The sequence below is a fragment of the Rhinolophus sinicus genome, chromosome 18 (genome assembly GCF_057876585.1).
Source record: "Rhinolophus sinicus isolate RSI-liver-muscle chromosome 18, RSI-T2T, whole genome shotgun sequence".
Lineage (NCBI taxonomy): Eukaryota > Metazoa > Chordata > Mammalia > Chiroptera > Rhinolophidae > Rhinolophus > Rhinolophus sinicus.
In genome coordinates this window covers 110,137,458-110,152,436 of record NC_142518.1, presented here as the reverse complement: position 1 = coordinate 110,152,436, position 14,979 = coordinate 110,137,458, and the positions used below count along the sequence as shown (strand labels likewise).

The 14,979-nt window shown below is 44.5% G+C and overlaps 1 protein-coding gene across 13 annotated transcripts in view; it reads right to left on the bottom strand.

Annotated features, from left to right (window-relative positions):
- Window positions 1-14,979, bottom strand: part of ZNF185 (zinc finger protein 185 with LIM domain) — a 66,389-nt gene that overhangs the window by 15,716 nt on the left and 35,694 nt on the right. For 12 of the 13 annotated variants that reach the window (XM_074323472.2, XM_019711237.3, XM_074323471.2 and 9 more), the window contains 2 exons: window positions 14,769-14,858; window positions 8,577-8,774 (listed from right to left, as the gene is read on the bottom strand). In XM_074323472.2, coding sequence (XP_074179573.2) covers window positions 8,577-8,774; window positions 14,769-14,858 — 288 coding nt within the window. The remainder of the gene's footprint in view (window positions 1-8,576; window positions 8,775-14,768; window positions 14,859-14,979) is intronic. The other variant, XM_088795268.1, reaches the window with a different exon arrangement.

Genomic DNA, 14,979 nt, shown 5'->3' with positions numbered 1-14,979 from the left:
ACTGGAAATGCTATGGATATTTTATCCAAGTAGATAAGCTTTGGGACACCCTGACTGATGTTTGGTTTCTTCTTGGTTCCTCAACCAAAATCTAGTCTGTAGTCTCCATAAGATTACATATCAGGGTAAAAAATTCTTAAAAGCCTCCTCTACAAATATTAGTAGGAGGCTTTAGCCTTTTTATGGAGCAAGTAACTTCAGCTTGTCCCATCTGCCAGAAACACGATTCTGATAAAAACATAAAGTGAGTCAAAGACGAGTCAAGTCTTATGTAAACCAGTGAATTTTGTATTTCTGTGTTCATACCTGACTCATGCTTGGACATTTAGAATTAAAGCTGTAAGATCTCTATTCATTTCTGTTTGTATGTTTATGTATACATGTATGTTATATATGTGTAATATTTTCTTACCTCTTGGTAGTATTACCAAGTTAACTTACAAAATCCCTCGTCCTCTGTTTCAATGGACTTAGAGTTAAATAAGCACTTATATAAATTAAATATCCCCAAAACTCTCATAAATTAAAGAAACAACTTCTAATACTTTTAATGTAAAAAATAAAAAGTATTCTTAGAAAAACTAACCCAAATGTTTTAAAAATTCAAGTTCAAAAAAATTAGGTAAATCTTTGCCAAGCAAGACTTAATTTAATATTGTTAGTTTAATACAAAAGAAAAGCTATGTCTTGTGAGATATACATCTAACACAAGCATATATTTTTATTCTACTTGGGTATATTCTTCCTAAATGTAAAACGGGTTTGCTAGTCAAACAAGCTAGTATTACATCTACTAAATGTTTAAGATTATAAAAATATAAGTTTGCTTCTAACCAAACTGAGTTATCGTGAAAATTTTTTTTCAACAGTAATTATGTTTTATAATATGTCAGCTTTAAGACAGTTTCCAAGATCTTTTTGGTAATTTAAAACCTTAGACTTTTACTAAATTTAATTAATAGATATTCATTAAATACCTAGATCATTTCTAAGTAATATAAAATAATGAAACATTAGTTAACTAAGCCTAATTTTAAGTTTACATACTTTCTGATTATTTTTCTTGTAACACAGAGAGGTTGTATTTGGATCTGTTAATAATGTGTTCATTTGTCCATACTGAAAAAATATACTATGAAAATGTATGTAAGTATGAAATTTTGTGGGATATATTCAAAAGCTTTACTAGTCTGCTACAAAATGCTGTATATGACAGTTCAAAATGATATAACTCCTAGTTTTCTCTGTAAAATGGAAGTTACTAATAGTTAAAAATTATAATCAATACGTATAAATGAGACTACTTAAAGTAATAATGGCAAAGGGGAACAACTCAGTATACAATATATGCAAATATGCTTTTGTTAAGGAAAAAGAGAATAGCTTTGTCCTAAATTAACTAGTGGTTCCAAAAAAATATGTTAAGACAAAATGTAAACAGATATTTATAGATTATAACAGGTTTGCAGAAAAGAAATTTTATTTGTCATGGTCAAAACTGACTACAATTTAAAGAGAATATGATTGTCACAAAAGAGCTCTGGTATCAAATATTACACTGATGTATAACTAAAATCTGGGTTTTTCTCTGTTAAAATAACAAGACTTTCTTGGATTGTTGGTTTGTCCTTAATAAAAGGTTATAAATGGTCTTTATTTCCTTCTGAGTAATCTGTCTAAAAGGCAAAGCATTTATGTCTTATCTAACAAATGTCCTATCGTTCATGTTGACTTTATCATGTCTTCAGTTATTTTTAAAGGGCCTTTTAATTTTAAAGGAGTTAAGAGTCTTTACAACCATGTTACCTCCTATGCTTACTTTAAATTTTTTGTCACTTTTATTCAATAGATAATCAAGTATTGTTTATCACTTCCCATAATTTTATTTAATCAAATGTCCAAGCCTCCTGATAATATTTGACATTTTGCTTCCCCAAACTAAATGTGAAATATTTTTTACATCTAAAACGGACAGTAGGATTTCCCAGAGGACCCAAGGGATTTATTTGTTCTTTCGCCTTGTAACAAATGCTGAAAATAATTAAGTTCATTTAATACTGTATAAATTGCATGGGAAACATTGTCCAGTCCTCCTTCAAAATAATGCTGAGTCTTTCCTAAATTAAATTTTAATGGGTACAATGTTAATTATATAAATATTTCAGAAATTATATAAAATTCTTAGAGATTTGTCAGTGCTCTCCCTACCCACGATATGCTTGTATTTCTCAGTCCTGGTGGTGCCTTGCTTGATATTGGACAACAGCAGCACAATGTTATTAGTCATAATTTCTATTTTCTTTAAATGTTAACTTAGTCACAGTTTTACTTTTTAAATTTAAATCCCCCACCCCCGTTATTTAAAAAAAAAATAAAATAAAATAAAAATTTAAATCCAATGTATTCTAGACCAGTGGTTTTTACTTGGAAATTCACATCACTTACCTATGGGATTTTGTTAATATAGAGATATTTAGGACCCTTTGTTCATTGGCAGGTTGATTTCATTCATTTCCTAAATCTCATGGTTTTAAATATGTTCTTACTAGATGCCTGGCCTCTCACTGGCTTGAAGCTTTCCCTTTTAAAAGGGCCATTGCCACCACTGTTGCTAAACTTTTGTTAGAACAACAAATATTCCCACATGGGGAATTCTGGCTCTTTTGAGTGACAGAAATCCATTTCACCAGTTAAGTCATCTAAGAAATCCAACAAGTTCTTCCTCTGTCCCACAATTACATTGTCTTTATCATCCTCAGTCATCTGAAATGATAGAGCTAGTGGACTATAAAAATTAAAGCTTGCAAAACTGGTGGAAGAGGGCAGGCCCTGTGGCTCAAGCGGTTAGAGCTCCGTGCTCCTAACTCCGAAGGCTGCCGGTTCGATTCCCACATGGGCCAGTGGGCTCTCAACCACAAGGTTGCCAGTTCAATTCCTCGAGTCCCACAAGTGATGGTGGGTAGTGCCCCCTGCAACTAAGATTGAACACGGCACCTTGAGCTGAGCTGCCTCCCAGATGGCTCAGTTGGTTGGAGTGCATCCTCTCAACCACAAGGTTGCCAGTTTGATTCCTCGAGTCCCGCAAGGGATGGTGGGCAGTGCCCCCTGCAACTAAGATTGAACACAGCACCTTGAGCTGAGCTGCCACTGAGCTCCCAGATGGCTCAGTTGGTTGGAATGCGTCCTCTCAACCACAAGGTTGCCAGTTTGACTCCCGCAAGGGATGGTAGGCTGTGCCCCCTGCAACTAGAAAACGGCAACTGGACCTGGAGCTGAGCTGCGCCCTCCACAACTAAGACTTAAAGGACAACAACTTGACTTGGAAAAAAGGCCTGGAAGTACACACTGTTCCCCAATAAAGTCCTGTTCCCCTTCCCCAATTAGATCTGAAAAAAAAAAAAAAAACTGGTGGAAGAACTCAATCTTCCATGTGCTAAGGTTTTACCCTAAGCAGTGATTGTCCTCTTATTTTTTCCAGCTGGGTCACACCAACTGTCCCCATGTGAAATAATAACTGACTCACCCATGAAAATTCCCTATTCTGTCTGGGCTCTTGAGGATTCTCACCTGGTCAATTCAGACATTCAAAAATACAAGAATTTTTCCTATCCTTTATCCATGCTCCCTCTCAATTCTGCTGTTAACGTTGCCTACGTCCCTGCAGTTCTCTCTGGGCCTCCATCTGTGCTTCCTGGAATGCCAGGCTAATCAAGCCTCGTCCACTGGGAGGATGCACCTATTGGTTTTCCTCCTGGCACATGCCCAGACTGGGAGTGAGGGACTGCTTGCTTTTGGGACTGTTAGCAGTAAGTGGTCCTTAATGCCCTGGCCCAAAGACTCCAAATGCCACTCTTCCTGATGAATCTATTCTACTGAGACGACATGCCAGTGATTGGAGAACCCATCTTGGTTTGGAAAGAGGACTTGTCCATGGCCACACCCTCGTATGCTCCAGGACTTGGACTACTAAAAGGAAGAGAGGAAGGGTGCTTGAAAGGTGTTGCTTTTACTAACAATTGTCACTCCAATAAATTTAAAAAAAAAAGAAAAAGAAAGGTGTTGCTGCCCACCTCAGAAACAGCAGTATGCCAGAGTGATCTACCCAGCCTGTCCTAGGTAGAGCCTCCACTTAGAAGCCAGAGCCTTGCTTCAGGGGTCCCTATCTGCCAACCTGTTTGAGCGTGCTGCCTTGGCTTGGTATCTCCATGGACCAGACACTTGCTCGGTTAGCTCCAGGCAGTGCAGTGGCAGCTTAGAGATACTCCGCCCACAATCTGGGCCAAGAGGTGTCACACACTCCACCCAGCCACTCAAGCGGGAATGTGGCTTTCTGACAAGATAGTTCCCTCTCCCTCACTGCTCCCCCAATTTTATCAGCCACCCAACTCTGGGTCCACTATACTTACTTAACAGTTCTCTCTGTTTCCATCTCCACAGCCACTGTCATAATTGGGGCCCCATCATCTCTTACCTAGAGGGCTGGAACCACTTCCTAGCTCTTTCCCCTGCTTCCAGTCCATTTTCTCTGCTGCCATAGGGGTAACGAAAGCACTAATCTGACCATATCATCCCCCTGCTTAAAACTTTTCTGGCTCTGTAGGTGGGAATGTAAAATGGTGCAGGTGCTGTAGAAAACAGTATGATGGTTCCTGAAAAAGCTTAAACATACGATTACCATATGTTCTAGCAATTCCATTTCTAGGTATATACCCAAAAGGATTGCAAACAGGATCTCAAAGAGATACTTGTACATCCATGTTTACTGTGGCATTAACAATAGCCAAAAGGTAGAAGGGACCCACGTGACCACTGACAGATGAATGAATAAATAAAATGTAGAATGTTCATATTATGGATTATATAGCCACAAAAAGGAAGGAAATTCTGACACACACTACAACCTGGATGAACCTCGAAATCATTATGCTGAGTGAAAGATGCCAGTGACAGAAAGACAAGTACTGTATGTACCCACTTACGTGAGGTCTCTAATCAAATTCCTAGAGACAGAAAACAGGATGGTTGGTACCAGGGGCTGGGGGTGGGGAATGGACAATTAGTGTTTAATGGGGACTGAGTACAGTTTTGCAAGATGGAAAGAGTTCTGGAGATGGATGGTGAGAATGCTTGCACAACAATGTGAATGACTTAATGCAACTGAACTGAACATTTAAAATAGCTAAGATGGTAATTTTTATGTTATGGATATTTTACAATTTAAAAAGACACCTTACTGGCTCCTGTTTATCCTGTGGAGAAAGTCCAAGTACTTGCTATGGCAGAAGGATCTGATGTTGCCATCTGTCTGTGATCATGTGCTTTTTTCCTTTATTAGATTGATATGGTGTGTTGATGCCCCGAAGACCACCTCCAGGGTCAGTGATTCTCTAGGAGGACTCCCAGGACTCAGCATACAGTTGTCCTCATGTCTAGGATCTATTACCACAAAAGGGTACCAAACAAAAGCAGCAAAATGAAAAGGCAGTGTTTTTAGTCACAGCCCAAGGTTTTCATTGGGGGCTGATCATCTAGGCATTTTCTGCTTGGCACCTACCAAAGTTCCAGACTCCCGGAAGGCACTCAGAGATTCACCATGAAGCACATGGTTTGTACAAGCGATCTAGGCCATTAGCTTTATGTTATCATTGAGGAAAAGGTTACATCAGTGTAAAGCACTGTCTACCCTTTCAAGTTCCCAGAGGCCACCCAAGGGCCCACCCTGTAAGCAGGCCTTTCTAAGGAGAGCTGTCTCAGACCTGCTAGGTTAACTCTTGTCTGTACACCGTCTGCCCAACATCTCCTGCACTGCCTTCTCTCCATAAACTGCAGCCATATCAAACCACAGGGTACTCCCTAAACATGCCACAGTGCTACCTGTCTACCCTCTAGCACAGCAGATTGTCCTTATGCCTGGACCCCTCCCTCCTTCACCTGCTTGCAAATTTATTCAAGAGGAATATTTGTCACCTCTGTGAAGCCTTCCTTGATTGCATGAGACCAGGCAAGTAACATGCTCCTTTTAGTAGGCTGCCATAGTCCCTTATCCAACCCACAGCACTTACCACTGTCGAGGGCTGTGACCTCCTTGAGGGTAGGGAACAAGTCTTATTTGTATCCCCAGTGCTTAGTACATGGTTTGGCAGGAGGTAACTACTATGTGAAATTTGGTTTAATTATGGAATGTGTGTTCATTACTTCACAGAACAAATCAAGGCACCCACATTACTCTGCTCATTCCTTCCTGCCTTCCAACCTACATCTACACTCAGCCTTCCCTCCTGTCTCAGAGACAGAGCCCTCTTCTTCCTGCCCAAGACTCTAGAACCTACTACCGCCAGCCCTCACCATGACCTTCACCGTCAGGTTTGCTTACTCTGTGTTTGAACAGCAAACTCACCTTACCTGGCGGGTATTTCCTCCCCTGGGCACATAAGCATATACCCTAGGAGGCCCTCCCCTTTATCCTGTATCTGTTTATCCACTTACCCCTCACACATCCATCACTTCATTTCCAGCGTTTTAGAAAGAGTTGTGCTCCTCCACCAACGGCACCTCCTTACTGACCACTCCCTCTTCAAGGCACCATAATCCAACCACAGCCTTTCTGTTCCCCCAACCTGCCCCCCTCAGGGCAGCCATAAGCTCTATGTTGCTAAATCTGATGGGCCTATCTCAGGGTCCACAGCACACAGGAAAGTCAACTCAGCCTGGCTTGGTTGCCATGATTATACTCTTCAGTGTCTTCCTTTTATCCAGAATTCCCTTTCTCAGTACCCCGTCTCAGCTCCTCTTCTTTTAGAAGACTCTTCAGTATTATTTTCCAGAATTCTGACCCATGTGCCTTTGTTTCTCTCTTATTTTTTGCCTTTCTTCATTTTATATACTTGGTTTATTTTAGAGGACCAGTAATTAATACCCTCCATTTTTTTTCTTTTTGAAACAAAAGAAAAGCAGAAAATGGAGATAAATGTCGGTCGGTGAAGCAGATGGGTTTACATGGAGAGCTGAAAAGGAACATTCCCCTTGCGTTCCTGAACCACAGAGACTTCCTCACCCAGCAAAGGGCTAGGCAGATGACTGGCCCCAGATGCTTGTGGAGAGAGGCAGACAATTCAAGGGGAACCTTCTGGGCTGTACATCTATATTACCTCATAGTATCTCTGGACAGCATCCCCGCAACATCCTCCCTGGCCCTCAGCTAGTTCCGGTCATGGTTTGGGGCCCACATCACCCAGTTGCCCAACACTGAAATCTCAGGAGCAGCCGTGGCTACCACTTTCTTTCACCTTTACTTTTAATAGGGCAACAAGACTGTGGCCTTTTCACCTCTCCCTTGGCTAAGCAGAAAGTCTGCTAATTGGTCCCCTGCCTCATCTTATTGTGTAAGCCCTGGCCTGATCCTTATCATGCAGCTGGAAGGAATCTTCCTACAAATCTTGTCTGTCATCTCACTCTCCTGAGTGAAAGCTGTCAGTGGCCCCTGGGCCATCAGAAGTTGAGTGATGTAACAGGAAGTCCAAAGTTGTTCACTCAGTATCTTTGGTCTGGGCCCCTACAGGGTGACGCTGGCCCTACAAATAGCCTCCAATCTAACTAACTATAGAACCTCTATGATATAAGAACCCCAGTACCATGAGGGTAGATGCACATTTGTATTTTATCCTTGGAAGAGGAGCCACAGGTATTAGGTTGGTGCAAATGTAATTGCGATTTTTGCAATTATTTTTAACCTTTTAAACTTCAATTACTTTTGCACTAACCTAATACCACCTCCTGTTTTCTGGGGTGGTAAAGAGTCTTAACTCTCCCCTTCTAGCATTTCTGTCTTGTGTGACAAACCATTTGCTTGCATCTGTAGAAATGCTTTAATTTGCTCTCTCTGAAATCTTGGAGCAATACAAGCCCACTGTGTCTTCACAATGTATCAACATGTCAACATCCCCTTAAGCAGTATAGGATACAAAATGTAGGGGCCAGCAGGCCAGATGCTGTCAGGAGAGCCTCCTGTCACAGCCACATTTGCCCTCTCACTCATGCACACTGACACACCAACACATCACCAATCACAATCCCACTGCCACCCGCAATGCCACTGTCACCCTCTCTAATGCCTGCTCACTCACGCTCTTTCACTCTGACTTTCTCTCTCTTCTGCTTCACCCTGTTGCTTTCTCTCACTCACCCTCGTCATTATTTGGCAGTGCCATTTTATACACACAAATAGGCCTCATACTACCTGGGACCCCCAACCTGCACTGCATGAATACTCTGGGAGACCATCTTCCTGCACCACACTTCAGGAATTATCCAGGGCTTCTTACTCTGGAGACAGACACCAGCTTCCATCACAGGCCTCATCCCAGTTCCTTGTACCACAGGAAGCCCCCAACACTGCTCCATGCCCAGGAAGTCACCATTCTAGCCCCACACAGGGTAGGAGGCTGAGCGCCTGTGTGTGTGACACATGTGCCAGGAAATGGCATGGACGTAGGGTAAAAGCAAACCCCACCTGGGTCATGGCTACTGACAAAATTCCAGCTTGGGCAGGCAGGAGTCCAGCACAGCCCAGCTCTTACCTGCTGGCCTGGCTCTCCAGTTCCATGAGCTGCTTGGGTCTTCTGGGGCTGCTCTGCCACTCTGGGGTGCTGGGGTCTGCAGGCTGCTGGCTGGGTGCAGCTGGGTCTCCCTGGCCACCTCTGGGGACACCAGGCCTGTCCTGCCAGGTCTCTCCCAGCTTGGTGACCACATTCTTCTCCTCAAAACCAGGCAAAGCTCTGAGGAAGAATGAGTGTCCTTATGGAGCAGGTGTTGTGGGACTAGTCCTTGCTCACCCGCTGCACACGGATGTCATCTCCTGTGGACACAGCGGGCTCCTCTCCTGGAGGGTGGGGCAGAGAGGAGCCCAGCACGGCCCCCACCTCGGGGAGCAGTCCGTCTCCTCAGGAGGACCCCAGCGCGGCTACTCCCTTCCACCCACAAAGGCAAAGGGGAACAACTTTGTATGTAAGATATGCAAATACGTTTTTGTTAAGGAAAAAGAGAATAGTTTTGTCCTAAATTCAGATAACTATGGTTCCAAAAACTATGTAAGACAAACTATAAACAGATATTTTTAAAATTATAAAAGGTTCACAGAAATTGTATTTGTCATGCTCAAAATTGACCACAATTTAATGAGAATATAAAATTTTCACAAGAGCTCTAGTATCAAATATACTGATGCATACTGTGTTTCCCCGAAAATAAGACCTAGCTGGACCATCAGCTCTAATGCGTCTTTTGGAGCAAAAATTAATATAAGACCCTGTCTTATTTTACTATAATAAAAGACCGGGTGTATAATATAATATAATATAATATAATATAATATAATATAATATAATATAATATATATAATATAATATAATATACCGGGTCTTATATAACATGATATAATATAATACCAGGTCTTATATTAATTTTTGCTCCAAAGGACGCATTATAGCTGATTGTCCGCTAGGTCTTATTTTCGGGGAAGCACAGTAACTAAAATTTGGCTTTCTCTCTGTTAAAATAACAAAACTTTCTTGGATCGTTGGTCTGTTCTTAATAAAAAGTTATAAATGGTCTTTATTTCCTTCTGAGTAATCTGCCTAAAAGGCAAAGTTTTTATATCTTATCAAACAAAGGTTGTCCTCACATGTACTAGATTAAGCCTCAGCCTTTAATGCTTTTGCCACCCCCTGAATCCAGCAAGGGAGTGGCTTCCCGGCTGTCCCAGTCATTGAGCTCTTTGGGAGGTCTTCGTTCCTCCCTGGCCTCACATCACACCTACACTTGCACACTCCTCCCATCGCCATCCCCATCCTGACGTGCTTCCAAGGGCCTTGTTCTCTCTGCTGGAGCTGCCTCCAGAATCTTTATCCTGTGTGATGGTGCTGCTGCCTGATGGCCTCAGGCACCAAAAATACCATATGCCCACTAGGCCAGGGGAAAAGACTGAGTCAGGTTATGGAGAGCATGAGCCTGGCATTCCAGAAAGTTAAAATCTAGTTCACCATCTCCTTGATCCTGGCTCACACCTCCCAACATCAGCAGCCTGCCTTCAGTCAATGGTGGGGCTACCCGAGGACAAGAAGACCACACCACCAGGTATGTCCAGCCCTGGACTCTTTATTTATGGAAGTTAATCCCGTAGTAGGCAGGCTCCTTGCCTTCAAGCTGGAATAACACAGGAGCAGTGACCATATTTTTCAGAGAGTATGCCCTGAAAGCAATGTAACTTTTTAGCCTCAGGTGGAGGGAATCAAAGTACCCCAGCAGGGACAACAAGCCGAACACCACTTCCAGCTGCACCTGGCAGCTCTGTGCAGCTTCTACCCTTGTGGCCAGCTGCAGCCCAGCCAGATACCCAAAAGGGTCTGCTCAGAGAATGCCAGTTCTTGAGCCAGCAGGATGCTCTCACACAGCCACCTCACCTCTACCTGTGACATACATGCTTGAGCCAAAGATAAACCTGAAAGGCCTAAAGAGTTTGTCTCCAGACTCTGGGAGCCCTGAGCTAGCTTTATCATGCACTTACTCAGAGTCCCGTTCCATCCCATGTCCTCTACAGAATTATGGTAATAGCAGCTGTCCTCATCAAGCTTGTGGATAAAGACAAGATTCTCTGCAAAGGGCAATTTCGGGGTCCCTGTCTCTGCAACACAGGGACAAGTGGATGAATAAGGCTCATCCGCCCTAGGCCTCAGAGAAGAGTCACTGCAATTATAGGAGGTATAACCATCTAACCCATAAAAAGGAAATCTTAGTAAAATGTCACAGGAAGCTTTGCTGAGCAATGTTAACAGCCCAGAGATCTTCCAGGCCCCTAATGAATTGTCTGGAAGTCAAGCGTTTAGGGATAGGCAAGAAAATAGTTCTGGCTGTAACTAGTTCCAAGATCTAGTAGCCTAATACAGCTACTACAAATTCTCCATACAATCACACTCTTTACGTGAAAGAGAACACGCCCTTCTACTCTTGTACTACCAGCACCTCCAGTAGACTCCTCCACTGAGTGACAACAGTTGTCCACAGTGAATGAATGTGCTTGAAGTTCACTTGTTCTTCATGCACAAAGAACATAAATCTGAAAGGCCCAGATTGCAACATAACAAAGAGGAAAACAGCTTATGTTTTAAATGTGAAGTCTAGTAGCAAAAGTTATTCAGGAAGAATATGAGCTTGTGTCTTATTAAGCTTTGTGTCTTATTAAGTGAAATCAGGCCAACAAAGCTGGTAAAGAGGAGCAGAGGTGAGCTTTCTGAGTGTCCTTGAATAGTTCTAGTGGAAGAAGGTATTCCTCTGAGGTTGCTTTATTTAGCTTGAAGTTTTTATAAAATGACAGTCTTTGTGCCAGGAAATGTCCTACATGCTTTACACATACAAACCATTTAACCCTAACAACAACCCTGATAGGAACTTATTACCTCCATTCTAAAAGTGAGGAAACTGAAGCACAGAGTTGATGAGTAAGATACCCAAACCACAGAGCAAGTAAGTGACACAGCTTAGATCTGATCCGAAACACAGGAGTCCATGCTGTTAATCACTGTACCATACCACCTCTTCCTGTACGTGTGATGGAGCAAAGCCAAGTTACAGTAGGGCAGACTTCCTCAAGTTGCAGACATTTCTACTGCCCTGCAGGGTCTTCCTGCCCACCCCCATCACCCTACTCCTAGGAACTAAGCCCAGCCCCATGGAGCCCCAGAGCCCAGTGCAGGCAGGTCGGCCACAGGGGTCCTTCTGGGTGGATAGTCTGGCTGCCCTGCCCACGTGTCCACAGCTCCTGCCCTCAGACAGCTCTGAAGACCAGTGTCCAGTGTCCAGAGATGACCGACAGGAGGGCACCCTGCCAAACAGGATCGGGCCACAGGAGCCCCTTTTGGTTCCTCGTGGGCACCCAGCTCCCTTCCTCTCTCCCGCCTCCGCCTAGACTATGGTGATGGTCCACGTGTGGTCAGAGGGAGCTGCTTCAACCCCAAGGCCAGTAAGGCACCAAGTCCAGGAGAACAGCGGGGGAAGGGCAACGGGAGCCCAGGGAGGGGCCTCAAAAGTGCGATCGGGTCAATCTGTGATCCTCGAGCGCCATCTGGCGGTCAATGCGTGCACGGCCACAAGAGAATCGCTGCCGAGGGCTCTTTCGACTTGGGCAGCCATTTCGCTTTACGGGCGGTCGCATTTCCCGACACGTACTACGACGCAAACTTGAGGCTGTAGGAAATGGCGGCCCGCGCACGCGCGCACAGACGCCAGGTGCACATGCCGAGTACATGCGCACTCGCACGCTCCCGGCGCAGGCGCACACTCACGCGCCCGGCGCAGGCGCACACGACACGTCTGGCACAGGCACTGGCGCACATAGGATCCCAGGGCACGCACGAGCTGGCGCACACAGATGTCACTCTCGAATAGGTGGAAATGCGCGCAGGCGCACATGTGCGCTTGCTGCCCAGACCCCAGGAATAGTGGTGGTGGGTTCTCTGTGCATCCACTTTTTTCCCCCCAGTCCAGAATCTTCTGGACATCCCACAGAGATCGTGAAATCTCTAGAACAGAGTTTGTCACCCTCGCCATTATTGACGTTTTGTATTGGGTAACTCTGATGGCGGCTGCCGTGTGCATTCTTTTTAGGACGTTGGGCTGCATCCGTGGTCTCCACCCAATATTTGCCAGTAGCACCATTCCAACTGTGAGAATCGATAGTGTCTCCAGACACTGCCAAGTGAACCCTAGGGGGTGGAGACGGGCGGTGGATGCTCCTGGTTCAGAACCACTACCGTACAACAATGGTTCTCAACCTAGACTGGACATCAGAATGAACTGGGAGCTTTTTAAAAGACATTAATGGTAGAGCCCCACCCCAGAACAATTAAATTTAATCTCTGCATGGAGCTCAGGAAGCTTTTTTATTTTAAAAAACACTTTCCAGGTGTTTCTCAAGTTCAGCCAGAGTTGTGAAACACTGTGTTCAAGAAAGTTTGTATTGATTTTGGAAACTTTTTGCACATCAGAGGAAAGTAGTTCCAAAGCCTGGGCTCTAGAGTTAGCCAGATCTGGGCTATATTCCTAGCTCTGTTCCTCACAGGAGCCCTCTATTTATTCCACTGTTATATTGCATCAGAAGCCAGATCCTTACCCAGGTTTGGGGGAATATTAGGTGAGATCATGCGTAGAGCATGTTTTACACATTAACCAGATGAGAGTTAGTGGTTCTGGGTCTTAAGAATAGGCTCCAAAGAACAGATTTCATAAACTAGCTTTTTAAAGTTTTTCCTGAGGTTTTTCTTAGAGCCGCTTGCATTGGGACTCAGCTCTGCCACTCGTAAGCCCTTGGATAAGTCACTTAAACTTTCTATGCCTTAGTTTCCCCCATCTTATTCAATTTACCTGGTTGCTGGGAAGATTGTAAAGCAACTAGCAGAGCACACTATAAGTGTCCATTATTGTTTCCAATCTATTAATTGTCAGTGCAATTTGAAACAAAAATGTCACATAATAGGGCCTCATACCTTAGAGATCTGTTGCCCACCCCACCCCTCAGCATCCCAGTTTCAGTGGCGGTCACAAATGTAAAGAAGTAACTGCAATGTGGTATGAAAATGCACTCACCTGTTGAACACCTAAGTAAGACCATGATCCTGTTTGGTTTAAACTTGAAATAAGATCCAACCTCCTTATCATGTCATTATCATGGCTTACTGAGGCCCTGCTCCATCTATGGTCCCCCTCACCAACTAGGCTCCAGCCACTATGTTTGGGAACATGCTGAGGGAATTCCCACTGCAGGTTTTTTAGGTTTGTGGTTCACTATCCTCAGCTCTTTTCTCCTCGTTCTTCCTAGTTAGTTCCTTTTCCTCCTTAGAGGAGCTCACCTGAGTCACCTCCCTCCACCCAACTAAGTAGTAGCCCTCCTCACGGCCCTCACTCTATCTCAGTGCCCTGGCTATTTCTTTCAGAGCACTGTTCTTCCCAGGAGGCACAGAGACCTGCGTTCCTGGCCTTTGTTCTTCATTCTAATTAGGCACAAACCTCGCAGGATTGTGGGGAGGACATTATGAAACACTGTGAGCAGAGGGGTGTGCACACAGTAGGTGCCCCAAAGTTAAGTAGCTGTTGTGATCTTTAAGAATATCTGGTATTAAAGGACAATCGGCTCATGCCTACCTCGACAAACCTCCTGTTCCACTTTTCCCCCACAAGGACCTTTGGTGCCAGCCACACTCAGCTACATACAGTATCCAAGAAATCCCAGATTGTTTGGAGTCCTTTGTACATCCTGTTCCCTTTGCTTGGAGGACTCCTATTCACCGTTCCAGATTCAACTCAAAAGCTACTTCTTCCTCAATGAAGCCATCATATCTGCCCCCCTTCCCGTGCTCCAGCATACATTGTTCCTCTGGGCCGGGCTTTGCGCCCCCTGCCCCCATCAGCCATGTCTGATTTGTCTGTGTGCTCCAGCCTCCAGCACAGGGCAGGTGCTTGCCCAAGCGGTTGTTGACTGAAAGAGTGGGTGACTTCTTGATTATGGAGAACTTCCTGGCTGGAGGCAAAAAGGTGTAGTGGAAGGCTTTGTGGCCCCACAGGCAGAGGCCAGAGGGTTCTAGCCGGGGCTTCAGCCCTTGCCATGTGCCTCGGGCCAGCTCACAGGCCTCACTGGCCTCACTTCTCCAGCCAAAGGCTAATGCACACCTGAGCTGCCTCTCTCCCCCACAGAAGCTCAGCACTGTTTGCTGATGCCTTACCCCTTTGAGTTTGCCTCCATGTTCTCTAGGTCTGCTGAGCTGTCGCTCTTCTTGTCAGCTGGGACAGCAGAGCCCAAAGTGACACTGGAGCTGAGGGAGGAAGCACACAGGCCTGCTGAGGTCTCAGACCAAAGGAGACTGGGGGCCCTGTTCTTCCCCTTCTCAGCTGCTTTCTTACAGGAAAGGGGGGGCTATATCTGTCAGTAAAGGC